Consider the following 27,506-nt stretch of genomic DNA (forward strand, 5'->3'; position numbering starts at 1 on the left):
ATCTACCTACCTACCTACATATCTATCATCTATAATATCTACCTATTTTTCTATCTATCTAGCCAATGCAATCCTAAGTTGCATTAACAGAGGGATACAATCAATATCAAAGGAGAAACTAATACCACTCTAAAAACCTTAGTAAGACCACACCTAGAGTACTGCATCCAGTTTTGCTCATCACACTATAAAAAAGAGGTTGAGATTCTAGAAAGAGTGCAGAGCAACCAAGAGGATTAGGTGGTTGGAGGCTAAAACCTATGAAGAGCAGTTGCAGGAACTGGGCCTGGCTAAGTCTAGGGAAGAGAAGGACCAGGGGAGACAGGAGAGCAGCCTTCCAATATTTGAGGGGCTGCCGCAGAGAGGAAGAAGGGGGTCAAGCTATTTTCCAAAGCACCAGACAAGGAATAATGGATGGAAACTGACCCAGGAGAGATTCAACCTGGAAATATGGAGAAACTTTCTGACAGTGTGAGAACAATCAACCCATGGAACAGAAGTTGCCTTTGGAAGTTGTGGGAGCTTCATCCCTGGAGGTTTTCAAGAAGAGATTGGACTGCCCTCTGTCAGAAATGGTGTAGTCTCTCCTGCTTGGGCGGGGGGGTTGGACTAGATGACCTCCAGGTCCCTTCCAACTCTGATTATTTGTTCTGTTATCTGTTGTCTGTCTGTCTTATCTATCTATCTATCTATCTATCTATCTATCTATCTATCTATCTATCTATCTATCTATCTAATATCTATATCTATTTTTCTAACTTTTTCTATCTGTTTTGCTGTCTGTCTATCTTATCTATCTAATATCTATATATTTTTCTATCTATATCTATTTTTCTATCTATGTATTTTTCTATGTTTTTCTGTCTGTCTATTAGATAATCTTATAGATATCTGTAATGAGTTCTAGATTGTCTGTCCATCTGTCACAACTACCCTCCGAGGCTGGATGGGCTGAGAGTCGCCCAGCCAGCTTCCAGGCCTAAGGCAAGAACTCACCGTCTCCTGGTAGATTGGCCCCAAAGGTCACCCACCCGGCTTTCATCCTGAAGGCAGATCTTAGACCCATTGCTTCTTCCAGCCTGGCGGCTTCACCCCTAGGCCCACCTGGCTCTATGGCCCCCTCCCACAACCCCAGGCTGGGCTGAGATAGGCATAACCCACCTCCACAAGGCCTGAGTGACTGCCCCCTCCCCAAGCCGATCAATCAAGTCAAGTCAAATCAAATCACGGGGCGTCAAACTCATGTGTATATATAATATGGTACCTATTGACCGTGGGACGGTCTCCCTCACCTTGTTCCGCGATTTCGATCTCCCGGCGCCCGAATTCAGCCTGCTTGATGTTTTTCACGCAGAAGTCGCTGCTGCCTTTGCTGCTCTTCTGCTGCTTGTCCCTCGGAGAGGTCTCGTCATCGGAGCTGTCGGTGTAGGAGGCAGCTGGGGAGAGATGGGACCAGAAAGGGTGGTGGTGAGAAGTGGGGCTGGGACGAAAACACTTGCACCAGGTTTCCCCGAAAATAAGACCCCAGCTTATATATATATATATTGCCACCAAAAGAAGGCACCAGGTCTTATTTTGAGGTGGTGTCATCCACTGACTAACCTCATTTGTGCGCGTTGCCCCCGGCCTCCTTTTCACTCTCTGAGGCCTTAAGGATTTTTTTCTGCAGCCGGCAAGGCTTCTCCTAAAGGCCTCTGCGGCCAATAAGAGAGTTCTGGATCGATCCAGAGCTTTTTTCTCAGCTCCAGAGGCCTTCAGGAAAGCCTTGCCAGCTGCAGAATTTGTATGTGGATCTTTGGTTATTCGGGTTTTCTCTTCTGAGAAGCACAGAGCCAAAGACACAAGCCTGAAGATGATGAATGAGACTTCATGGAAATGTTGCCTAGATACTTCCAATCTTACGCGGGAGAAAACCCGAATAACCAAAGATCCATGTATATATCTGCCATCATCAGGCTTCTGTATAGTGTTCATCTGTGGGTCAGACTTTTACAGTGGTTTCAGATTTAAATCAAGCAAACACCAATCAAGCAGAACACAGCAAACTCCAAGACCAATAAACACAGACCAAGACTCCCAACCAATCAGGATGAAGAAAAAACCATTCTGGCACAGCAATAGGCTGTCCCAAATTTAAATCTGAAACCACTGTAAAAGTCTGACTCACAGACGAACACAATACAGAAGCCTGATGATGGCAGATGAGATTCTGCGAAATGTTGCTACAACTTTAAAAGCACAACTACAATGACGTGGAAAATACCCAACAAAGCCGAATGCCATACATATATATATATATATATATATATATATATATATATATATATATATATATATATATATATATATATATATATATGTTCTCTCTCTCATCTACCTACCTACCTCTCTCTCTTATCATCTCTCATCTCTTTCTACCATCTATCATCTACCTACCTACCTATCTCTCTACCATCTACATATCTATCATCTCTATGTATCATGTATCATGTATCATCTCTCATCTACCTACCTACCTACCTACTTATCCTATCTATCTATCTATCTATCTATCTATCTATCTATCTATCTATCTATCTATCATCTATCTATCTATCGTATCTCTAATCTATCTATCTATCTATCTATCTATCTATCTATCTATCTATCTATCTATCTATCTATCTACCTACCTACCTACCTACCTACCTATCTGATTTGTTTGTCACCCATCCCATCTAGAGGGTGAGGCATGTGTTGGGGTGTGCGAGGCCTGGCTACACCTGTCCAAAGATAAACAGTAGGGCAGCTCCACCCACCCCGTTCTCAACCTAGCTTAATTTTTACCCATCCACTCTAAGTAGGGTTTATTTTGATGCGCACTTGGCACAGGCTCCTCGGGAACCTCCTCCTCGCTGCTGCCAGCCCCCACAATCTCTGAAGGCAGCAGTCCACTCCCTCATGGTCCTGCCCCCTCCACTGAGTCCTCGCTCTCCTCCACCGTCCACACCTGCTGCCGGCTAACCACAATACACTAAGCCACCTGCGCCTTAAGTGGACACACAGGCAACTTTTCCAAAGACTAGGCTAGACCAGATAGAAGACCTCTAAAGTCCCTTCCAACTCTGTTATTCTGTTCTCCAAAGCCCCAGAAGGCAGGAGAAGAAGCAACAGGTGGAAACTCATCAAGGAGAGAAGCAACTTAGAACTAAGGAGAAATTTCCTAACAGTGAGGACAATTAACCAGTGGAACAGCCGGCCACTAGAAATTGCGGATGCTCCATCTCTGGAGCTTTTTAAGAAGAGAATAGATAGCCATTTTTCTGAAATGGTATAGGGTCTCCTGTTTGAGCAGGGTGGGGATGGACTAGATGACTTCCCAGGTCCCTTCCTGTTCTGTCATTCTGACATTTCTTTGCCTTCTCGCCCGAGATCGATCATTCATTCATTCATTCATTCATTCATTTGTCAAACATGTACAAGGTAAGTATAAGTATGAACATAAACATAAACAAAAGGAAGTAAATACAGATAAATGGGGACAGTAGGACAGGGACGGTAGGCATGTTGGTGCGATTATGCACGCCCTCTTTAAGGACTTCTTAAGAATGGGTTAAGGTCCACGGTAGACAGGTTGAGATTGAAGCTGTGAGGGGCTTGAGGCTGTAACCACAGAGTCTGGTAGGGCGTTTTCCAGGCATAGAATCCCAGTGCCACAAAAAGAGAAGAGGTGACTGTCCTCAAACTATAAAAAAGATGTTGAGAGTCTAGAAAGAATGCAGAGAAGAGCAACCAGGAGGATGAGGGACCGGAGGCTAAAACGTATGAAGAACGGTTGCTGGAATTGGGTATGTCTGGTTTCATGAAAAGAAGGACCAGGGGAGACAGGATGGCAGTCTTCCAATATTTGGGGGGCTGCCCCAGAGAGGAGGAAGGGGGTTAAGCTATTTTCTAAAGCACCCGAAGGCCAGACAAGGAATAATGGAGGGAAACTGAACAAGGAGAGATTTAACCTGGAAATAAGGAGATCAATCCATGGAACAGAAGTTGTGGGAGCTTCATCCCTGGAGGCTTTCAAAAAAAATGACTGGACTGCCCTCTGTCAGAAATGGTGCAGGTGTGGGGGGGTTGGACTAGATGACCTACAAGGTCCCTTTCAACTCTGTTATAATTCTGTTGTTCAGAAGTTGTGCGAATTCATCCCTGGAAGCTTTGAAGAAGAGACTGGACTGCCATCTGTCAGAAATGGTGCAGGGTCTCCTGTTTGGGCGGTGGGGGGGGTTGGACTAGATGACCTACGAGGTCCCTTCCAACTCTTGTTAATCTGCACCTGTATTTTGCAGGCTGATGTACCAAACCAAGCTCCTTACGAGGCAGAAGTGGGATCTGCAAAGCGATCCAGTAGATTTTTCTTTTATTCCTCTAGGACTTCAATGTAAAGAAACCAACCCGTACAGCTTAGGAAAAAAATGTCATATTGGACCGCTCTGCCAAGAGATCTAAAAGGCCCACCGGTTCTTTAACGCAAAGGATCTGCTCTCGTTTTCGACCCGTTAAAAGATTCAGCCGGTTGAAAAAAAAGAAAGAAAAGAAAAGAAAAGAAAAGAAAAGAAAAAAAAAAGAAAAGAAAAAACCTCGCGGGACCCTTTGGGGAGCGAGTCCCTGCCCGAGCGATCCTTACTGCTCTCCGCCCGTTTGCACAGAATCCGGCTGGGCTTCCTCTCTTGGGCCCGACAGGACAACTGGGCTATGGCAGGGATCTCGTCGCGGGCCGTGTCAAAGGAGAAGATCCTCGGGGCGTCCATCCGATCGAGGGGTGGGCTTGGGGAGGCTCTGGCTCTTCCTTCTCCCAACCCGGGAGGGCGCTCTCCTCCCTCCTCCTCCTCGAAGGGCTCTGCGTCCAGCCGAGCGCAAGTCACAATCGGAGACTGGAGAAGCGTCGTGCACCCAGCGTTCTGAGCTTGGGGTTCCGAAGGCCGCGTGGAATCCAAGCTCCGCTTCGGGGCCTCATCCTGGACGCAAGAGGAGGCGGCGGCAGGGGAGGAGAGAGAGCGGCTGTGGGAGATGGGTGGGATCTCTCGCGCTCTCTGCGGGGAGGTCTTTCCTAACGGGAGCACAGATCGCTCCGAGCGGGGAATGCAGAATCCAGAGAGAAAATAGCAATAGTCCTTAGACTTATATAGTGCTTCACTTCACGGTGCTTCACGGCCCTCTCTAAGCAGTGTATAGAGTCAGCCTGTTGCTCCTTCCTTCCTTCCTTCCTCCCTTCCCTCCCTCTCCTCTCCCTCCCTCGTTCCTAGTTAGTAATAGCCCTTAGACTTATATACCACTTCACGGTGCTTCACGGCCCTCTCTAAGCAGTGTATAGTCAGCCTGTTGTTCCTTCCTTCCTTCCTTCCTTCCTTCCTTCCTTCCTTCCTTCCTTCCTTCTTTCCTTCCTTCCCTCTCTCTCCCTCCCTCCCTCCTTCCTAGTTAGCAATAGCCCTTAGACTTATATACCGCTTCACGGTGCTTCACGGCCCTCTCTAAGCAGTGTATAGTCAGCCTGTTGCTCGCTCCTTCCTTCCTTCCTTCCTTCCTTCCTTCCTTCCTTCCTTCCTTCCTTCCTTCCTTCCTTCCTTCCTTCCTTCCTCCCTCCCTCCCTCCCTCCTTCCTAGTTAGCAATAGCCCTTAGACTTATATACCGCTTCACGGTGCTTCACGGCCCTCTCTAAGCGGTTAACATATTGTCCTCAACAATCTGGGTCCTCGTTTGACTGAGCTGGAGCTGGTCAGCATCCAACTGTTGGCAGTCGGCAGAAGTCACCCTGCAATGCTGCATTCCAACCACTGCGCCACCAAGGCCCTCCTTTCCTCCCTCCTTCCTTCCTTTCTCCCATCCTCCCTCCCTCCTTCCACAGTGTCTGGGTGCCCTCAACGCCGACTCTAGGGCGAGCGTAGACAAACTCAAAGAAGTAACGTAAGATTGGGAGATATGGAGGCCTGGCCCACAGAATGGCCAAGAAGAGGCAGACACGACTGAACGGAGGATATCATCATCATCGCCACCAGCGCCACCATTACGTCCTCTCGGGGATCTCTCTCTCCTGCCCTCAAGGTTTGCAATAGCACCGCAGTGCGTAAGACGGCTGCTAGACCTGCTTCGCCGTGTTCTCCGATGCCAGCAGGCACGGGGCTTTGGCAGCACAACCGTGTGGCGGCACACCGTGGGCAGGCAGGACAGAGCAAGCTCCTTTTTTAGACAGGATTAAAAGAACAGCTTTTCTATTTAAGCCTTCTTATCGGAGCTGTATTTTTTCCTTCTTCTTTTGATCTGAAAACCATTCTGGCTATAACAGCAGCATGAGATGCCACATCCTGTCAAAGATTATTCTGTCTGACTATCCCTCCATACCAGTCTGTCTGTCTATTTATCTGTCTATCCCTCCATCCCTCCCTCCATCTATCATGTATCTGTCTCTCTATTTAATCTCTATGAACATTATCTATCTATCTATCTATCTATCTATCTATCTATCTATCTATCTATCTATCTATCTATCTATCTATCTGTCTATCTATCCTCTATCTGTCTGTCTGTCTGTCTATCTATCTATCTATCTATCTATCTAATCTCTATGTACATAGATTATCTATCTATCTGTCCATGTTTATCTATCTATCCATCTATCCACCCACCCACCCACCAATCTCTGTACATACATCTATCTATCTATCTATCTATCTATCTATCTATCTATCTATCTATCTATCTATCTATCTATCTTCTATCTATCATCTATCTATCTATCATCTATCTATCTATCTTCTATCTATCATCTATCTATCTATCATCTATCTATCCATGCATCCATCTATCTCATCTATCCCTCCATCCATCTATCTCTGTCTGTCTGTCTGTCTGTCTATCTATCTATCTATCTATCTATCTATCTATCTATCTATCTATCTATCTATCTATCTATCTATGCATCCATCTATCTCATCTATCTATCTATCTACCAAATCTATCTAATCTCTATGTACATACATCATCTGTCTATCTATCCATGCATCCATCTAATATTTATCTATTTTTCTATCTACCTACCTACCTACCTACCATATCTATCTAATCTCCATGTACATATGTGTCTGTCTGTCTGTCATCTTCCCGTGAATCCATCCATTCTTCCCTCTGTCCTCCCTGCCTTTCCACCTGCCCGCCTCCCCCTCCCATCTTAAAAGTCCCCCATTTCCCTCCCAGAGGGACCCGGGGTGGTGCCTACAGCTCAGTTTACTGGAAACGACATATTACAGGATCTCCCTGATGAATGAAGCAAATCACAAGTTCAACCATCCACCTGAAGCCTTCTGGGTTTCAAGTGTGGTGGAAACCAAACCTGGTTTCAATCCAAGTGCCCCTGGAGGCGTTTGCTCTGTCCTGCTTTGCTTCCCATCGGGGGTAGACTGCCTCTTGACGGGAAGGCTCCACCGCACCCCCCTCTCCCGGCTGTCAATTTGCAGCATTCCAGCTTCTTCGCTGTATCTCTGGTCAGCATAGTTCATGTGATAATCGGGGAGGGGAGGACGGCAGAGGGTCACTTCCCCAATATGTATATATTTTTTTCATCTGAAAGCCTCTCTCTTACAAGGACCTACCGGAACTGTAGCTGTCGGTCGATGATTGAGAGATGGAGCGGGATAGCGAACGGCGGCCAATCTTCGTGGGGCGCTTGTTAAATTCTTGCTTTTGGTCAGCAAACTGGATCTATTAAAAAGAAAAGGGGGTGGGGGGGTGGAGAAAGCCAGATTTAGCCAAGGGTGGACAGATAGAAGAATTCAGGCCCAATGAAAAACAGCCTTCTGGTCCACAACTCCACTGGCCCTTCAACCAGAAGCCGCCTCAAAGGACTCAACAGCTTCACAACGTCTCCTGGGTCAATACCACGTTTCCTCGAAAATAAGACCCTGTCTTATATTTCTTTTTGCCACCCAAAAAAGGCACCAGGTCTTATTTTCGGGGGGGATGTCATCCACTGAGTAACCTCACTTGTGTGCGTCATCCCCGGCCTCCTTTTCGCGGTCAGGAATTTCTCCTTCTGTGGCTGGCAAGGCTTTCCTGAGGCCTCTGCAGCCCTCAGGATCGATCCAGAGCTTTCTTATCAGCTCCAAGGCCTTCAGGAAAGCCTTGCTGGCTACAGAAGAAATGGACCGACAAGGCAGGTGTCGAGGTGTGCAAGGCCTGGCTACACCTGTCCAAAGGTAAGTAGTAGGGCAGCTCCACACACACCCCCACCCTAATTTTTACCAGTCTCTTCTGGAATGGGTGGGATTTTCATTGGGGTTTATTTTGGGGGGTAGGGCTTATATTGGGTGCACATGTAAAAAATAGAGCTAGGGCTTACTTTCAGGGTAGGTCGTATTTTGGGGAGGAAACGGGGTCTTCATATCCTATTGCCATTTGGAAAAAGCAGCCGTCGGGATATTTAAAACATTTTAAGATTTGAAGAGGATGTTGTTGTCTTCTCACAAGACTCAGAAGAGAAACAGAGACACATATTCGGCTTAAAAATAAACCTGAAGACAGCCAGGTTATGTTTAATAAATTCAGCAAAGGTGGAAAAACGGTAATATCTGGAGAAGAGCAAGATATAGCGGTTCTTCTACTACACATACATCGGCCGACGGACCTCAGTGGAAGGGGATACAAAAAAGGAAATTGAATGGTGGGTTAAATGTGGTCGGCAGGCAAGTTAAGCTGAATTTCCAAGAACAATTTCCCCCTCCGATGCCCGAAGAGAAAAAGGTTCGATCCATATGTGCTACGTGCTAGAACATATGATGGCGAAACCCAGACGCAAAAGCTACGAGGGGCTCAAAGATGCATGGAAAGACCCTGCTCAGCACCCAAAGACGGAAAGACTCCCACGTGGATTGGGGAACAAACGGAAAATGCAGGATGCCTTCGAGAAAGTAAAACTACCCCTACTATAGTAATAGAATATTTAGAACCTTAGGAAACAATGATTACATATTTCCTTTTTTTCTATGATATTATCTTTATAACATTTTATTCAGATAGACTCGCTGTGACTTTATGATTTGCTACAAAATAAATTAAGTAAACTATAGTTGTCTCGCTAAAGCGTGAATTAATAAAATGATAGTCAAATGATTGTTTAATAAGGATATCAGGCTATATCATTGTTGACTGATAATATTGATAATATGATAACATATATAATATAACTACAATGGAGACTATGAAATGGATGCACACAAAAAAGTGATAAACCAACCGATACACTGTCTGTAAACTCATGAAGGAAAGGATGATAATGTTTTTATGTTTTATGTGTTTTTGTTTGTTGTCAAAATTAATAAAACTGTTTTCCAAAAAAAAAAGAAAAGAAAGTAAAACCACCCCTGGAAGGCTTGAAATTGATGGGGGAAAACCTAAAGGTGGTGGACGTCTTTGGGGTGCCTGGGATCCCACCTACGAGGCCATGGCGACATCGGTGGTGAGGTGCTAGCAAGGGGGAACGCAGCCTGGATGCGTTGGCGAGAACTCAGCGGTGTCTTACGGGAACAGACGGATGCCAAGCCGTCTAAAATCTGAAGATTTACAAGGCAACCAAGACGGGCTACCAACAAGAAGTTCACGGCCGGGCACCTCCTGGGGGCCCAAGACAGAGAGGGCAAGACACCATCAACAGAGACGGGCAAGCCGTGGGCCTCTGCCCTGGAGATGCAGCTGACCCTGCAAAGTGGCCTTCAAGGTCCCAAAAGTGGACCCTGCATGCGGGGGAATATACTAGGAAACGGAGGAGGTGGAGGTGGACGAGGAGAAGGGGGAATGAGGAAAGAGAAGAGAGAGGAGGAGGAGAGTAGAAGAAGAGGAGGAAGAAGAGGAGGAGAGAAGGAGGAGGAGGAGAAAGAGGAGAAGGAGAAAGAGGAGGACAAGGGGGAATGAGGAAAGAGGATGAGAGAAGGAGGAGGAGGAGGAGAAGGGGGAATGAGGAAAGAGAAGAGAGAGGAGGAGGAGAGTAGAAGAGGAGGAGGAAGAAGAGGATGAGAGAAGGAGGAGGAGGAGAAAGAGGAGAAGGAGAAAGAGGAGGACAAGGGGGAATGAGGAAAGAGGATGAGAGAAGGAGGAGGAGGAGGAGGAGAGGGAATGAGGAAAGAGGACAAGAAAGAAGAGGAGAGTAGAAGAACAGGAGGAGGAAGAAAAGGAGGAGAGAAGGAGGAGAAAGAGGAGGATGAGAGGAGGAGGTGGAGGAGGAGGAGGAGAAGGGAGAATGAGGGAAGGAGGAGAGAAGGAGGAGGAGGAGGAGGAGGAGGGGGAGAAGGGGGAATGAGGAAAGAAGACAAGAGAGAAGAGGAGAGTAGAAGAAGAGGAGGAGGAAGAAGAGGAGGAGAAGGGGGAATGAGGAAAGAGGAGAAGAGAGAGGAGGAGGAGGAGAGTAGAAGAAGAGGAGGAAGAAGAGGATGAGAGGAGGAGGTGGAGGAGGAGGAGGAGGAGAAGGGAGAATGAGGGAAGGAGGAGAGAAGGAGGAGGAGGAGGTGGAGGAGGAGGAGAGGGGGGAATGAGGAAAGAAGACAAGAGAGAAGAGGAGAGTAGAAGAAGAGGAGGAGGAAGAAGAGGAGGAGAAGGGGGAATGAGGAAAGAGGAGAAGAGAGAGGAGGAGGAGGAGAGTAGAAGAAGAGGAGGAAGAAGAGGATGAGAGGAGGAGGAGGTGGAGGAGGAGGAGAAAGGAGAAGGGGAATGAGGAAAGGATGAGAGAAGGAGGAGGAGGAGGTGGAGGAGGAGGAGAAGGGGGAATGAGGAAAGAAGACAAGAGAGAAGAGGAGAGTAGAAGAAGAGGAGGAGGAGGAAGAAGAAGAAGATGAGAGAAGGAGTGAAAAGGATTGCAAGGGAAACCGGCTGATTGCACCGGGTGGAAGGTGGACCGAGGTGGTCCCAGAATGGATCCCACTGGATCCAAAGCACCCACAAGGGGGACCTCCAACAAGATGGAGTAATGGCATGAGCGAGTATGGCAGGCCCAGTTGGCCAAGGGAAGCTCAGGGACCCCATGCATTGGAAGCACGTGGAAGAGGCCTTCTCCTGCAGTTGGATGAGGGTGAGGATGATGATGAAAGGTGACCTGGAAGACCGAGGATCTCCACAGACATCCAACCTGGAACTAAGGAGGAATCTCCTGAGAGGGAGAGTGGAATCATCCATGGGATAGTTTGCCTCCTGGAATTGTGGTTGCTCTATCACTGGAGGTGTTGTGGCCTGTTGGCCACTGGCCCCTCCGGCAACCAAATCAGAGGAGGAGGAGGAGAAAGAGGAGGAGGAGGAGGAGGCGTGGGAGTCAGGACCAGCATCAGGACGATCTGGGAGCTCCAAGGGGGAAGAGGGAATGGAGGTGGCACAGAGAGAAAGAGAGAGGGAGGGAGAGAGGGAGGGAGGGAGAGGGAGAGGGAGGGAGGGAGGAAGAAGGAGGGAGACTCAACACCCCCCAGGTCTGGAAGTGGCTGATGAGGAAGAGGAGGAACAGCCGGGTACAGTGCCTGATGTGCTGATTCTCAAAAGGCAGAGAGGAGAGGAGAGCAGTGGAAATCTATGGGCCGGCCCTCGGGACAATAGAGCCACCGCTGCTAGCGAAGCCCCACCCGAGCTCTGGGGATAAAAGGCAGGAGGTGGAGATGAACTAGAGGTGGCAGACAAACTATTCATCCCCCTGCTGGACAGATTTGTTAGCCTGCGGTGAGAGAGGAAGTTTTTGCTGGGGCTGCCGGCGCTCTTCCTCATAAAGGAATCATTGATTGAATCCAGAGGGCTTGTCGTGTTTGGGGAGTCGGGTCAGAACAGAAGATCTTTTAAGAAAAGGTTGAACAAGCGTTTGTCCAGGATGGTATAAGGACTTAGGCTGGGGAGGAGGGGTGGACTAGAAGACCTCCAAGCTCCCTAGGATGCTATGAAATTCCCTCACCTTGCCTTTAATCCCCGAGGGCCCGGTCGCAGTGGTCATCTTCTGGCCAGGCATGGCGCTGCGTCCTGAAGCCCTCTAGCACCTGAGCAGGTGCCCATCCCTTTATACCTTTCCTGCAGTGGAAATCCTGCCTACTCTGGTTTCACCTCTTTGCTTGGGGTGGGGGGAGGAAGGAGGGAGGGGGAAGGTGAGACGGAGGTACAGAGCACCTGGTGGTTTTCAACCTTCCGTCCAGGTTTCCACGTCGTGGGGGCTGGAGAACCAATGCTGGAAGAGGCACCCGCCGTTCTTAGCAAACCAAACCTCACCGCTCTGTTCCATCGTCCCCCGCCCCAATCCTCCTCCTTTTAATTCTCGTTTTATTACTGCCACATCACTAAACTCCGGCTTCTAAAGCGGCCTGCCTCGTACACGCCTTAACAATAGCTTATTTCTATATGGTTTTTCCCCCCCCCCTGCCTGCTATAATTAACTCGATAATTAGGCACCTTTTAAAATTCAAATTTTGCTCTCTCTCTCTCTCTCTCTACCCCCACCCCCCTTCTAACAGAGGCTGTTCGTTTGCGGAAAGTTTAACTAGTGAGCCGCTGAAACAATAAAGGCATTTATTATTAACCAAAATGGGAGCGAGTGGCTTTCTATCCGCCCACCACGTTTCAAAAATATTGGCTCTGCTTTTCGAGCGAAGGATGAGATTTTGAGCGCTTCTGCCGTTGGTTCACCTCTCTTGCAAAAGGAAAAAACAAAACAAAACATAAAACTAGAATCGGTTGGATTTACTTCCTAGTGCCGTGATGGCGAACCTATGGTACCCGTGCCACAGGTGGCACCGGAGCCATTTGTGGTGGCAGGCAAGCTGCGGGCAAACTTACCTCACGGTGCATGCGCGCACCTCACAGCTGATTTTCGGCCGGTTTGAGGCCTTTTTCGCCTCTCAGAGGCTTGAGGGAGGCTTCTGCAGGCTTTGCAGGCAAAAACTAGGCTCGTTTCATCACTTCCTGTTTTGCCGGAAATACCGGAAGTGATGAAACGGGCCTAGTTTTCAGCCTGCAAAGCCTGCAGAAGCCTTCCTCAAGCCTCCTGGAGGCCGAAAAAGGCCTCAAACCGGCCGAAAATCAGCTGTGAGGCGCAGCGCAGGTAAGGGGGCGGCAGGGTATTACATGTGCATGCATAGGGTGCGTGGGGGGCGTGCAATATAAGCCCTACCCCCAAAATAAGCCCGACTTAAGATCCCGTCCACTCCAGAATGGACGGGTAAAAATTAATCTAGGGTGGGGATGGGGGTGGTGGAGATGACCTACTACTTACCTTGGGACAGGTGTAGCCAGGCCTCGCACACCCCGACACCTGCCTGGCCAGCCCATTTCTTCTTCTGCAGCCGGCAAGGCTGGCCAGGCTCTCTTGAAGGCCTCTGGAGCTGAGAACAAAGCTCTGGATCGATCCTGAAGGCTGCAGGGGCCTTCAGGAAAGCCTTGCTGGCCACAGAAGAAGAAGTTCCTGAAGGCCTCAGACAGCGAAAAGGAGGATGGGGGTGACACACCCAAGTGTGGTTAGTCAGTGGAAGACATCCCCGAAAATAAGACCTGGTGCCTTTTTTGATGGCAAGAAATATAAGACAGGATTTTCTGGGAAACATGGTATATATAACCAAAATGTTTGCTAATTTTTCCAAACTTGGGGTCTCAAAAGAGTGATTGCCTTTAATGACACTGTCGGCTGACTCACTGGACCAGTGTTTCTCAACGGTATTGGCCTGAAGGTGCGTGGACTTCAACTCCCAGAATTCCCCAGTCAGCTAGGAATTCTGGGAGTTGAAATCCACCCATCAAGGTTGAGAAACATTGCCTTAGGCTAAGACCCAGGACGCTCAACCTTGGCAAAGACCTGTGGACTTCAACTCCCAGAATTCCCTAGCCAGCTAAGAATTCTGGGAGTTGACGTCTACCGGTCTTGAAGTTGTCAACGTTGAGGAACATTGTCTTAAACCAAGCGTGTCCAACCTTGGCAAGGTGAAGACTTGTGGACTTCAGCTCCCAGAATACTTCAGCCAACTGGGAATTCTGGGAGTTGAAATCCACAAGTCTTCACGGCACCAAGGTTGGACACCTCTGCCTTAGATCAACAGAAGGGAGCTATGAAAGGAAAGCTTCGGCCATTTCCACGGGCGCTCCCAATCGACTGTGAACAAATTGTCCATGCCAATTTCTCCCCGAGCAGTTTAACTGCACATACCAGACAGATTTTGTGCCAAGATTTGGAAGGATTTAGGAGAGGGTTAGGATTCCAGGCTAAGCCTGTCACATGAGAGGGAGCCTTGAGAGGATTAACACTACTACTGGTTTAACTCTTCAAGGGTTGGGTGAGCGTTCTCCAACACAACATCCATCCCTGGGCACGATCTTTTAAGGCACATGCTTTGGGCTGCGTGAGTACTGTGATGTCTCTTGCTCGAATGCATGAGAGAATATAGCAACTTTCGGCGGTTCGCAAAGATGTGAAGTCTTTTAAGTCAACCTTTCGGTTTGGCGGACCTCCAAATGGAAAGTATCCTAGAAAGATCGCTTGCCTGGTCCTCACGTGGACACACCTAACAATGAGGAATCACGAACCCCTAATTATCCATTTGGGGGAGACTGATTACTTTAGAAGACTATATTTGTGGCTCGGGATTGAACTCAAGGGGTCCTTGGTGGTCTCTGAGTTGGCGGGTTTTCTGGCTGGATGTTGCAGGACTGTATTAGGGAACATCATCAGTGTGAGAGGGGTGGGATTTGTGGAAGGGAAGGAGGGAGGGACGGATGGGAGGAAGGAGGAGAGGAAGGAAGGAGGAGGAAGGGAGGGGGAGGAGAGGAAGAAGGAAGGAAGGAAGGAAGAAGGAAGGAAGGAAGGAAGGAAGGAAGGAAGGAAGGAAGGAAGGAAGGGTGGACTGTGGGGTCCTGGATGCTCTCTGAGCTGGGTGGTTTTCTTGCAGACGTTTTATGACCCAACAAAGTAGCATCATCAGTACTAAAGGGAGTAGAATTTGTGGCGTGGAGGGAGGGAGGGAGGGAAGGAAGGAAGTGAGAAAAGGGGGGAAAGGAGAGGGAGGGAGGGAGGGAGGGAGGAGAAAGAGAGGGACAGAGGGAGGATGGAAGGAAAAAGAGGGAGGGAGGAAGGAAGGGCAGGCTATGGGGGTCCCTGCTGCTCTCTAAACTAGGTGGTTTCCCTTGCACACCTTTCATGATCCAACCAGGGAGCATCAGCAGCTGTAGAAGTCTCCCCCCTTCCTTCCAGCACGGATGACGTTCCCTCGTTGGGTCATGAGACGTCTGCAAGGAAACCACCCAGCTCAGAGAGCACCAAGGGCTCCACTGATTCCTTCCTATCACAGGCACACCTGTACCAGACCTGCACGTCCACAGCACTCTCACAATAGGTACCCTAGCCAAAAAAAAAAAAGTGATAAGATTAGTCAGGCAACCCTTTAGTCGGGGACTCCTTTATCTTCACCTTATCTTTTGTTTTTAATTATTTTCGTGACTTCTCCGAGCGGCTGATAGGATAATTTTTTTTAATCCTCCTTTTCTTCCCGAAGAGATCTGAAGAAGGACTTCCTTTGTTCTTTCCCTCTGATCCTGACCTTCCGAGCTATACTTTTCTTTTGGCCAACAGAAGGGCTGGCAGGCTGTCGCTTTTCTATCCGGAACTGGCGTTCTTGGGTGAACTTACGATTATTTTCATGGGCTTTATCACTGCACTGCCCAAGGGCATCATTAAGGATATTCAGATAATAAGCAATCTCAATTTGTCCAGCCACCCATTAATGGGATCGTGCGTGAAGGAATTACTCAGGCAAAGGCTGGCACAGAAGTCTCTCTCTTTCTCTCTCTCCTTTCTCCTTTCTCCCCTCTCCTTTCTCTTTTTCTCTCTCTCTCTTCTCTCTCTTCTTTCTCTTCTCTCCCCTCTCCTTTTCTCTCTTCTTTCTTCTCTCTTTCTCTCTCTCCCCCTCTCCTTTCTCTCTATCCACTTTCTCTCTCTCCTTTCTCCCCTCTCCCTTCTCTTCTCTCTCTCTCTCTCTCTCTCTCTCTCTCTCTCTCTCTTCTCCCCTCTCCCTTCTCTCTCTCTATCCCATTTCTCTCTCTCCTTTCTCCCCTCTCCCTTCTCTCTCTTCTTTCTCCTCTTTCTCTTCTCTCCCCTCTCCTTTTCTCTCTCCTTTCTTCTCTTCTCTCTTCTTTCTCCTTCTCTTCTCTCTCCTTTCTCTCATCTCTCCTCTCCTTTCTATCCTCTTTCTCTCTTTCTCCCCTCTCCCTTCTCTCTCTCTCTCTCTCTTCTTTCTTCTTTCTTATCTTCTCTCCCCTCTCCTTTTCTCTCTTCTTTCTTCTTTCTTATCTTCTCTCCCTTCTCCCTCTTCTCTCTTCTTTCTCCTTCTCTTCTCTCTCCTTTCTCTCATCTCATCTCTCCTCTCTCTTCTCTCCTTCTCTCTCTCTCTTCCGTCTCCCTTCTCTCTTTCTTCTCTCTCTCTCTACTTTTTTTTAAGAGCAATAAATCCATTTTTCGAATGGATGCCATCCCTTAGCTTTCTAGGATTATAGCCAAAGAGAAAATATTATTTTACTGACACTGTCTGAACCTCTTTTCTGACTACTTAAACACGGGAGGCTGAAGGGCCTATCTGGGCATAGCAAAGATGTCCTTGCAATCAAAGATGCAACTATTACTTCCAGTTTACTCTTTCCAGGCTTTTAGTTCAGTCCAAAAACTCTTACCCCAGGTGTGGAAAACTGTTTTAATTTCCTCCTCCAAATTTTCAAACCTTTACTGTCAAGGCACAACACGTGTACAATGAGATCGGCTGAGCCTTTGAATTTTCTCTGCTATTTCTTCAGTGACCTTTCACCGTTCCTCACCCTTATGACCTGTTGCAGTCACGACCACGGCTACGTGGTCAAAATTCAGACACTTGGCAACTGACTCGTACTTATGATGGTTGCAGGGTCCCAGGGTCACGTAATTTCCCCTTTTGCGACCTACGGACGAGCAAAGTCAAGGGGGAAGATGGATTCGCTTAACGACGGTGTCACTAACTTAACAATTGCAGTGATTCACGTAACAACTGCTGGCAAGAACAGTCGTATCAAATGGGGCAAAATTCATTTAACCGATGTCTCGCTTAATGACACAGATTTTGGGCTCAATTGTGGTCATAAGTTGAGGACTATCTGGGTAATCCAAGAAACGAATGAGTGTTGTGGCCTGCCAGCAGCCAGTGGAGCTGGCGGCAGAGTCGGACAGTGAGGAGAGGTTGGGGAGGAACTGGAGTCCTGGAGTCTGGGGGAGGCCCGGACGAGGGGTCTGCATCAGAGGCAGAGATGGGGACCAGGGCCATCCGACAGTTATCAGCTGCCTTCAGAGTCGGAGATCAGTGGGGAAGAAGAACAGCTGGAGCCTGTTCCCAGTGTGCGCATGCACAGAGCTGGCAGAAGAAGGGAACAACTAAGGAACACGAGGCAGAGATGGGGACCAGGGCCGTCTGACAGTTATCAGCTGCCTTCAGAGTTGGACATCAGTGGGGAAGAAGAACAGCTGGAGCCTGCACAGAGCTGCCAGAAGAAGGGAACAATTAAGGAACAAGGGTCAACTCGGGAGTAAAGGCACAGGTGGATGGTGAAAGGCCCCTCCCATAGGGATGAAAAGAGGAGCGAAAAGGGAATGGGCTTTGTAGGAGACCATTAGTTCGTTTAATTAGTGTGAAGTTCTGTTCCTGACTTCTTGCCAAGTCATTGCTGCTACAGTGTGGCGTTTGGAAGCTATCAGCCTGGCAACTCTCCAAGCCTGAGAGGGTCTGGGATCGTATGTCACCCTTGAAAGACTGTTTGCCAGGACTTGGCTGGATGTAAATTAGCCTAGTAAAAAGGGGGTTTTGTCGGGAAGAGGAGTCTGTTTCACGATTTTGGGAAGCCTGGGTCAGAAGAGAGGGGGTCTCTTCTTCTTGCCACGGCCACCTTCCTGCTAAGGGCTCAGCTGCCTTTTATCTGACCGCTGGCAAGGTCATTTCCACACCCAGTGTACGTCAAGAGATGATTATAAGGCGTGACAGATTAGCCATCGACATGTGAATTAACAAAGCAGATCTAATTGAATGGCTTGTTTTAATAGCAAATTATTCTGCAGATTGCTCCACAAAAAACTAATCTATTATTTTTTCATTAACTGGTCTTACGGCAGGTTTAGGCTAGGATTCAAAACGGGTTTTTAAATCACGGCACTTACTTACGAATCTTGAAGAACAATTTTCTAGCCAATGCAGAAATCCTACTGTTCACTCCTAGAACTGAAAGAAAACTTTCTGCAAGCCTCGAATAGTGACCAAACAATTATGGTCATTGATTGAATGCAACAAAAGAGGGGACTACAAATAAAATCGAGTCCCTTTATTCGACCAAAGTAATCACTTTAAGTAGGAAGGGAGCCGCTAATTTAAAAACGCATTTATTAATAAAAGGGAATTTATTCAGAAAGAGGGAAAGGAAGATCAGAAAAGTAGAACCAAAACAAGCTCACACAACCCCAAGGGTCACCTTTGTTCATGCCAACAATGTACAGGTAGTCTTTGACTTATGGCAGGTTCACTTAGCGACCGTTCAGAGATAACGGCACTGCGAAAGGCGATCATTTTTCACACTTATGATGGCTGCAGCATCCCAGATCAAAATTCAGTTGCTGGGCAAATGACAGATACCCTGTTTCCCCAAAAATAAGACCTAACAGATTGGATTGGCCTGCAAATGTCCCAAATAAATACTGTTTTCTTGAAAATACGAGCTACCCTGAAAGTAAGTCCTAGCTTGATTTTTTTTACATGTGAACCCAATACAAGCCCTTACCCCCAAAATAAGCCCTAATTCAGATCCTGCCCACTTCAGAGTGAACGGGAAAAATTAATCTAGGGTGGGAATGCCCTACTACTAACCTTGGGACAGGTGTAGCCAGTCCTCGCACACCCCAACATTTCTTCTGCAGCCGGCAAGGCTCTCCTGAAGGCCTCTGGAGCTGAGAACAAAGCTCTGGATCGATCCTGAAGGCTGCAGGGGCCTTCAGGAAAGCCTTGCTGGCCACACAGAAGTTCCTGAAGGCCTCAGACAGTGAAAAGGAGGATGGGGGTGACACACACAAGTGAGGTTAGTCAGTGGATGACATCCCTGAAAATAAGACCTGGTGCCTTTTTTGGTGGCAAAATAAAACAGGGTCTTATTTGCAGGAAAACACGGTATTTATGTCGGTCACAATGTGTCATGTGATCTTGGTGACTTCCTGACAAGGAAAATCAACAGGGAAGCCAGATTCACTTAACAACCAGGTCACTGACTTAACAACAGCGACAAATTCGCTTAACAGTAGCGAGAAAGCTTGCTTATCCCGTATTTCACTTAGCAACCTAAAGTCTGGGCTCGATCGTGGTCCTAAGTCAAAGGCTACTTCTACGCCGAGAGTTTTTACTCATTTCAGGCAGGGACGATTAGGTGAACAATACAAAGGAAACAACAGGTCAGTCAATGGCTCTTAAGATGGGATGCAATTTTGGAGAAACAAAAATAGACCTTCCAGCCTGAACTTTTTCACCATGGATGCCGAGTTGGTATTTTCTTGGGAGGAATCGGCGCTCTCAACCTCGGTAATCTTGGATTTCCCTTCCCAATTTTTTCTTCCCCCCCCGAGGGTGATAATCAAAGGTTTGGGACTTCTAAAAATAAAGGCAGGCAGCGAGGGTTATTTCTGTCGGTTCTGAATAGGCAGGCAAGACGTGGGAAGAAGGCAGCAGTTGAAAACTTTTTGCGCAATCTGTACGCCCCGATTCTAACGCAACGGGAGAGTTTAAGTTTCACCTTTATTGTCATTGTACATCGTGTATTACAACGAAATTGGTTTTAGCCTCTCTGGTGCAATCCATAACAGAAAATGCAAGACAACATGAATAGTATATAGCAAAGGGTTTCCAACTGTGGCAGCTTTAAGCCTGGCAGACTTCAACTCCCAGAATTCTGGGAGCCGAAGTCCGCCAGGCTTAAAGTTGCCACGCTTTGCTGGCTGGGAATTCTGGGAGTTGAAATCCGTCCGGCTTAAAGTTGCCACGCTTTGCTGGCTGGGAATTCTGGGAGTTGAGATCTGCCAGGCTGAAAGTTGCCACGCTTTGCTGGCTGGGGAATTCTGGGAGCTGAAGTCCGCCAGGCTTAAAGTTGCCACGCTTTGCTGGCTGGGGAATTCTGGGAGTTGAAGTCTGCCAGGCTTAAGGTTGCCACGCTTTGCTGGCTGGGGAATTCTGGGAGTTGAAGTCTGCCAGGCTTAAGGTTCCCACGCTTTGCTGGCTGGGGAATTCTGGGAGTTGAAGTCTGCCAGGCTTAAGGTTGCCACGCTTTGCTGGCTGGGGAATTCTGGGAGTTGAAGTCTGCCAGGCTTAAAGTTGCCACGCTTTGCTGGCTGGGGAATTCTGGGAGTTGAAGTCTGCCAGGCTTAAAGTTGCCAAGCTTTGCTGGCTGGGGAATTCTGGAAGCTGAAGTCCGCCAGGCTTAAAGTTGCCAAGCTTTGCTGGCTGGGGAATTCTGGGAGCTGAAGTCCACCAGACTTAAAGTTGCCACGCTTTGCTGGCTGGGGAATTCTGGGAGTTGAAGTCCACCAGACTTAAAGTTGCCCAAGGTTGGAGACCCTTCGTATAGAGAATAATCCCTATGCAAGTAATTGGGGAGGGGGGGAAATTGGTCATACGTTTCCATATATACATGGAGTCATTGTGACTGTATTTGAGAGGGGCATCACTGGAGTGTTATGTGGGTTTGTTTGTGTGTGCGTGTGTGTGTCTAGAATAATGCAGAAGGGGGCCTGGGAACATTCCTGCTAAAGATGTCTGGGACGGAGGGATTCAAGACTCTTGAAAGAGTGCAGAGAAGAGCAACAAAGATGATTAGGAAACTGGAGGCTAAAACGTACGAAGAACATTTGCAGGAATTGGGGATGTCTCATTTAATGACAAGAAGGACTAGGGGTGACATGAGAGCAGTCTTCCAATATTTGAGGGGCTGCCCCAAAAGAAGAGGGAGTCAAGCTATTCTCCAAAACACCAAAAGTGAGAACAATTAACGGGTGCAACTAGCTCGCTTTTAAAAGTTGTGAGTGCTGCAACACCGGAGGTATTTCAGAAGAGATTAGACACCCATTTGTTTGAAACGGTCAGCCCTGCTTGAGCAGGGGGTTGGACTAGAAGACCTCCCAGGTTCCTTCCAGCTGTGTTGTTCTGTAGAAGAATGGCAAAGGGCTTAAAAAGGGAGCCCTGTTTATCCTTCGTATTTGCCTTAAGGTCATTTAGAAGCAAAGAAGTATTAGGAGAGAGAGAAAGGGAGAGAAAAAAAAAAAAGAGAGAGGGGCGGGCAGAGAGAAACAGAGGGAGAGGGAGAAAGGGAGGGGGAGAGGGAGAGACAGAAAGGGAGAGAGGGAGGGAGAGGCAGAGAGAGAGAGAGAGAAAGAGAGAGAGAGAGAGAGAAAGAAAGAAAGAAAGAAAGAAAGAAAGAAAGAAAGAAAGAAAGAAAGAAAGAAAGAAAGAAAGAAAGAAAGAAAGCCAATGGTAACGAATAGTTTAAATTTAAAGTAAAGGAATTTCTATAGGACGAAAAAAAAAGGATCTCTTTTGATCACCCCAGCAGAGGACGGTCCTGATTAGATGTGAGAATGGATTTCCACAAAAAAGTGGGGAGGGAATCCAGGAAATTCACCATTTGCCCACCAGGAAAAGCGCCTATCCTATTAATCAAGAACCAACGGTTTGGGCCACGGTCTGTCCGCGTGAAGATCGAGCGGCCACAAGGTAAACTGGTCAATAATAGATATGCCAAGATCCGAGCAAGGAAATCTTGATGCCACCTCTGGTCTGCCAATGGGGAACGCCAAAGGGCAGCTCTGCGTAGCTTGGATTCTCCGGTTCTCAACACTGTCTCTCTCTCTCTCTCTCTCCATCTGTCTCCATCCATCCTATCTACCTACCCGTCTTCTATATCTATCTATCTATCTATCTATCTATCTATCTATCTATCTATCTATCTATCTATCTATCATCCATTCTATCTATCATCCTATCTATCTATCTATCTATCTATCTATCTATCTATCTATCTATCTATCTACCTACCTACCTGTCTTCTATATCTATCCTTTCTTTCTTTCTTTCTTTCTTTTTCTTTCTTTCTTTCTTTCTTTCTTTCTTTCTTTCTTTCTTTATCATTTATCTATCTATCCATCTTCTATCTATCTATCTATCTATCCATCTTTCTTTCTATCTATCCATCTGTCTTCTATATCTATCTATCGTATCTATCATTTATCTGTCTATCCATCTTCTATAACTATCTATCCATCATCTATCTATCTACCAATCTACCAATCTACCTATCTACCAATATCTACCTATCTACCAATCTACCTATCTATCACACCACTTTTATTATTTTTACAAACATTCTCAAGGTAGCGAACAAATCCAACACTCCTTCATCCTCCTGTTTTCCCCACAACCACCACCCTGTGAGCTGCGTTGGGCTGAGAGAGAGAAGGCCTGGCCCAAAATCACCCAGCCAATTTTTTTTTCATGCCTAAAGCAAGAACTAGAACTCTCCGTCTCCTGGGGTTTGGCCCAAAGTCACCCAGCTCCCTTTCGTCCCTAAGTCAGGACTAGAACTCCCAGCCTCCTGGGGAATTCACCCAGCTCTCTTTCAGGCCTAAGGTTCTGTCTTGAGGTCTAAGTCTTTCGAGCTAACTAAGGCTTACCTTAATCCTGAAAAGAGAATAAAACCAAGCTAAAATATACCGCACAACGGAAGTCCAACATTTCCCCGCTTCTTATTAACGGAAGCTAAACGGAGTTGAACTCACCATCCAGTCTGGCAAGTGGAAAGCAGAGGTCCCTTCGCTATTCTCCCACTTCTCCATCCCGGTGACTTGAAAAGCGGTGGGTTAGTTCTAAGGAGGCTTTGGTTTGGCTCTCCCAAGCTTGGTCAAAGGGGGGGCAACAGGAGCCCCAACTCACTTCTCTCTTCTCAAGGAACCAACAGAAGAGTTGGTGGTTCGCATCAAAACCAGGTCTTGTCTACGGGCACAAGTCCTTGGTCTGACTAAGGCTTCCGAGTCCAGAACCCAAGCAGATACTTCCCAGAGAGCCCTCTGCTCCAGGTCTCAGGACCGAGAAACGAGCTACAGACTAATCTGTTTGTTAACTCCACGGAGCAGCTACTCCCAAGTCTTTGTAGAACCAACAAATTACATCACCCAAAAGCCCTGATATCAGAGCTCAATCAGAGCCCCAAAGTCAAGGAGGTGTTCCTGCCAGAGAGAGGTCTCCTCGCGTGTGGTTTTGGTGTTGTATAGCACCACAAGGTTGTGTAGCTAAAGGGGAAAAAAAAAAAGCCTGACAGGACTGCTAGCTGCCGAGGAGCAAGGATGCCTGGCCCAGAGCCAGCCTGAAAGTATTTAAAATTAACTTTTGAGAGACGGGACACTTGTGAGTTTTTTGGTCGGAGATAGTTTCTTTCGCTTGCCTGCAGCACCCTCTGTCTGGTTGTGCACAAAAAAGCAGTGTTCTTGTAAAGTTAAAGAGATATAATTTGAATAAATAGAAGGAAAGGAAGTAATAAAGAGAAGTTCAGGATAAGATATGAAGATGAACAGATAAGGTAAATATATATATCAAATTGTGTTTGTTTGGAAATGTGATAACTTGGAATAATTCTGTCTTTAAATAAGATGTTGTATTGGTTTTTTTTAGAAAAAAAAATTCTTATGTCATTATATTTTATGTTTTGTTTGTCTGTGTATTGTTTTGGAAAATCAATAAAATTTGTTTTTTAAAAAAAGCAGTGTTCCCATATCTAAGGGGCTGCCCCAAAGAAGAGGGGGTGGGGGGGTCAGCCTATTCTGCAAAGCACCCGAAGGCAGGACGGGAAGGGATGGCTGGAAACTCATCCAGGAGAAATTTCTGGACGCTGAGAACAACCAAGCGGTGGAAATGTTTTAAGGAGAGATTGGAAGTTGTGCGCACTCCCAACACGAGAGATTTTAAAGAAGAGATTGGACAGCCATGGGTCCAGAATGCTTGAGCAGGGGGTTGGACTAGAAGACCTCCGAGGTGCCCCAAACCCGGTTATTCCGTTCATCGCCACGCGCTGAGAGATCAGAAATGGCAGGATTCAAAGGAAGGTCCATAGTTGGTTCAATCTGAGGAAATATTTGTAGCTCAGGGTTCAACTGTGGGCTCCTTGCCGCTCTCTGAGCTTGGTGGTTTCTCTGGCAGACGTTTCATGACCCAAACTAGGTAACGCTGCTAGCAGTGAGGACGTTACCTAGTTGGGTCATGAAACGTCTACGAGAAAACCACCAAGCTCAGAGAGCACCAAGGACCCCATAGTCTTCCTCCTTGTCCTCCTCTTCCTCTCGGCAACTCCCCCTCCCTTCTAACACTGATGACATCACTTAGTTGGGTCGTGAAACGTCTGCAAGAAAACCACCAAGCTCAGAGAGCACCAAGGAGTCCACAGTCATCTCCCTCCCTCCCTCCTCCTCCTCCCTCCTCTTCCTCCTTGCAAAGCCCACTCCCTTCTAGCACTGATGATGTTCCCTAGTTGGGTTGTGAAACGTCTGCAAGGAAAACACCAAGCTCAGAGAGCACCAAGGACCCCACAGTCCTCCTCCTCCTCCTCTTCCTCCTCCTCCTCTCCACAATCCCCACTCCCTTCTAGCACTAATGACGTTCCCTAGTTGGGTCATGAAACATTTGCAAGAGAGCAACCAAGCTCAGAGAGCACCAAAGACACCATCTTCATCTCCTCCTCCTCTTTCTCCTTCTTCTCCTCTTTGTTCCTCCTCCTCCTCTTCTTCTCCCTCCTCCTCCTCCTCCTCCTCTCCCCACAATCCCCCCCCTTCTAGCACTGATGACGTTCCCTAGTTGGGTCATGAAACATGTGCAAGGAAACCACCAAGCTGAGAAAGCACCTGGGACCCCACCATCCTCCTCCTCCTCCTCCTTCTCCCCCTCCCCAACGCCCCCTCCTCTCTTCCAGCACTGATGGTGTTACCTACTTTGGCTAATGACAAGTCGGCAAGAGTACCACCACCAGGTGGACACTAGAGGGAGCTGGAAGCTCACACAAATCCATTCAACCGCTTGGAGGAAGGGAGTAAAAGCAAAGAAAAATTCATTTTTAAGAGATTTTTGGAGGAAAAAAAAAAGAAGAAGGACAAAGCGGAAAAAGGCCAGGCACCATATTATAAGATATATTTGGCAGCAACTGAGCTGAAGAGGCTGATGGGCCTCCAACTTGAAAGTTGATTTTAAATTGAGCAATTTGTGAAAGAGCCTCCGGAACAAGTCTGGGCACAATTTTAAATTCCAATAGGATTGAAATCATCATTAACACGAGACAGGGAGATATGTTATGCCATGATATATATGATATACAGTGTATATATATATGTATATGTATATATGTATGTGTATGTGTATGTATATGTATATACGATATGCCATGCAAGCAATCCTGGCTTACAACCAAAACAGGAGCCCAACACTTCTGCTGCTAAACAAGACAGTCGCTAAGAGGAGTTTGGCCCCGTTTTAGGACCATTCTCGCTACCGCTGTTGAGTGGATCACTGCGGCGGTTCAATGAGTCACACGGTTGTTAAGTGAAAACCAAGCCTCCCAGTTGACTTTGCTGGTCCAAAGGCCGCAAAAAGGGGGAAATCATGTCATCCGGGGACACAACAACCGTCGTAAGGATGAGTCAGTTGCCAAGGATCTGGATTTGGATTCACGTGACCATGGGGATGGTGCAACGGTCGTTCGGTGTGACAAACGGTCGTCGGGCACCTTTTTTTCAGTGTGCCGTTGTAACTTCGGTCACTAAATAAACCGCTGTTAAGTCGAGGACTGCCTGGTAGGAAGGTTGCATTGCGGTCGTTAAGTGGAGGATTGGCTCTCCTTTCTGCTCCCGGGACAAGTCACCAAAGGCCAATTCAAATTTTGATAGTGGACCTTTAGCTCCTAGTACAAAATAAACGTGAGAAGAAGACAGCCACTCACCCGGCCAAGCACAGCAACACGGCGCTAACCACTGAGCTGCCGTGCTGGCTTCAAAGCTTAACTTAGTTTCCTTTATTGTCATTGCCTCTCATACAACGAAATCAAACACCATCTTTGGCGCACATCATGACCTATGAAAATAAACACAAACACACCTCCTTCACACGCCACACATTGAACCGAAAACCTGCAACGCTGCACCAACACTGCACTAGACAGGAGGACTCAACGGAGCTACTTGCCCAGGGATAAAAGCTGGTTTTCAGCCTCTTTGTCCTCGTTTTTATTTTATTTTTAGTTTACTTTATTGTCATTGTACCTCATACCATGAAATTAAATACCATCTTCAGTGTACAATCAATTTATGGCTATGAAAATAAACGCAAATACGCATCCTTCACGTTCTATACATCGAACTGAAAACTCTTTGATATGGCATTAATATTGCACCATACAGCAGAATTCAACAGAGCTCCTGCCCTGGGATAGAAGCTGTTTTTTTCAGCCTATTTGTCCTTGCTTTTATTATTGTCCTGTACCGTCTACCGGATGGTAATAGTTAAAAAAAAAAAAAAGAGGGTTCCCAGGATGAGATGGATCTTTGAGGATGTTTTGAACTTCCTTAAGGTAGCAGGAGCTCTCAAGCTCTTCCAAAGAGGGGAGAGGACAACCCAGGATCCTCTGGGCAATGATGTTCGCCCTCTGGAGCGCTTTCCTATCTGCCGCGGTGCAACTGTACAAAGCCCGCTGGAACAGGACATGCCGTGAGTTAGAGGGCTCAAGTTTCCTCCAACCAGGACTCGCTCAAACTCCTCTGGAGGTCCCAGACCTGACCTTCCCCACGGCAGACATTTGATCTTTGCTGGCAACCACTGGATATTTCTAGACTTCCTTGCAACAGGATGACCAGCCCCTCATCTGAACCCACTGGCCAGGAGTTCAGCCACAACTCAGGTTGTGAGTACCGATATAGCGGCATATTTGTAGCTCAGGGTTGAAAGGAGGGGATCCTTGGTGTACCCTGGGTTGGCTGTTTCTTTGGAGGAGGATTGGAGGAGGAGGAGGAGGAGGAGGAGGAGGAGGAGGAGGAGGAGGAGGAGGAGGAGGAGGAGAACTGTGGGGTCCTTCATGCTGTCCGAGCTTGGTGGTTTTTGTTAGGAATGTAAGTCACTTAACAGGTATTTGGGCTAGAAATATATAAACCAGGATCAACATTTTAGTACTATATCTTTAAGGGAATGTGAGAGCATGCAATTGGGTGTGGTTTCTCAAACAGCCATAAGATGGAGCCAGAAACCTGGATTGTTTAGTCTGAGTCTCAGAAGAGAGTGTGTCTGAGTGAGTATCTCTGTTTCCTTCTGTTGGAAAATATTGCCGTTGCTCCATTTCTTCTAATTGACTGATATTACTGGATTTAATGTAAGTCTATTACTGAACTGTTTTTGACACTGGACTTCGATATTTGGACTAT

General features: G+C 47.3%; 1 protein-coding gene across 2 annotated transcripts in view; it reads right to left on the bottom strand.

The window, feature by feature from the left end:
- The window catches only part of AHCYL2 (adenosylhomocysteinase like 2), a 91,623-nt gene that overhangs the window by 29,409 nt on the left and 34,708 nt on the right, over nt 1–27,506 (bottom strand). The window contains exons 1-3 of one of the 2 annotated variants that reach the window (XM_087935381.1): nt 22,836–23,347; nt 7,621–7,729; nt 1,293–1,436 (exon numbers count right to left, since the gene is read on the bottom strand). In XM_087935381.1, the coding sequence (XP_087791507.1) occupies nt 1,293–1,436; nt 7,621–7,729; nt 22,836–22,892 (310 nt within the window). In that variant the 5' untranslated portion in view covers nt 22,893–23,347. Of the gene's footprint in view, nt 1–1,292; nt 1,437–7,620; nt 7,730–22,835; nt 23,348–27,506 lie in introns of those variants that run through there. The other variant, XM_087935380.1, reaches the window with a different exon arrangement.

The sequence above is a fragment of the Pseudonaja textilis genome, chromosome 5 (genome assembly GCF_049901715.1).
Source record: "Pseudonaja textilis isolate UNSWEBS1 chromosome 5, rPseTex1.2, whole genome shotgun sequence".
Lineage (NCBI taxonomy): Eukaryota > Metazoa > Chordata > Lepidosauria > Squamata > Elapidae > Pseudonaja > Pseudonaja textilis.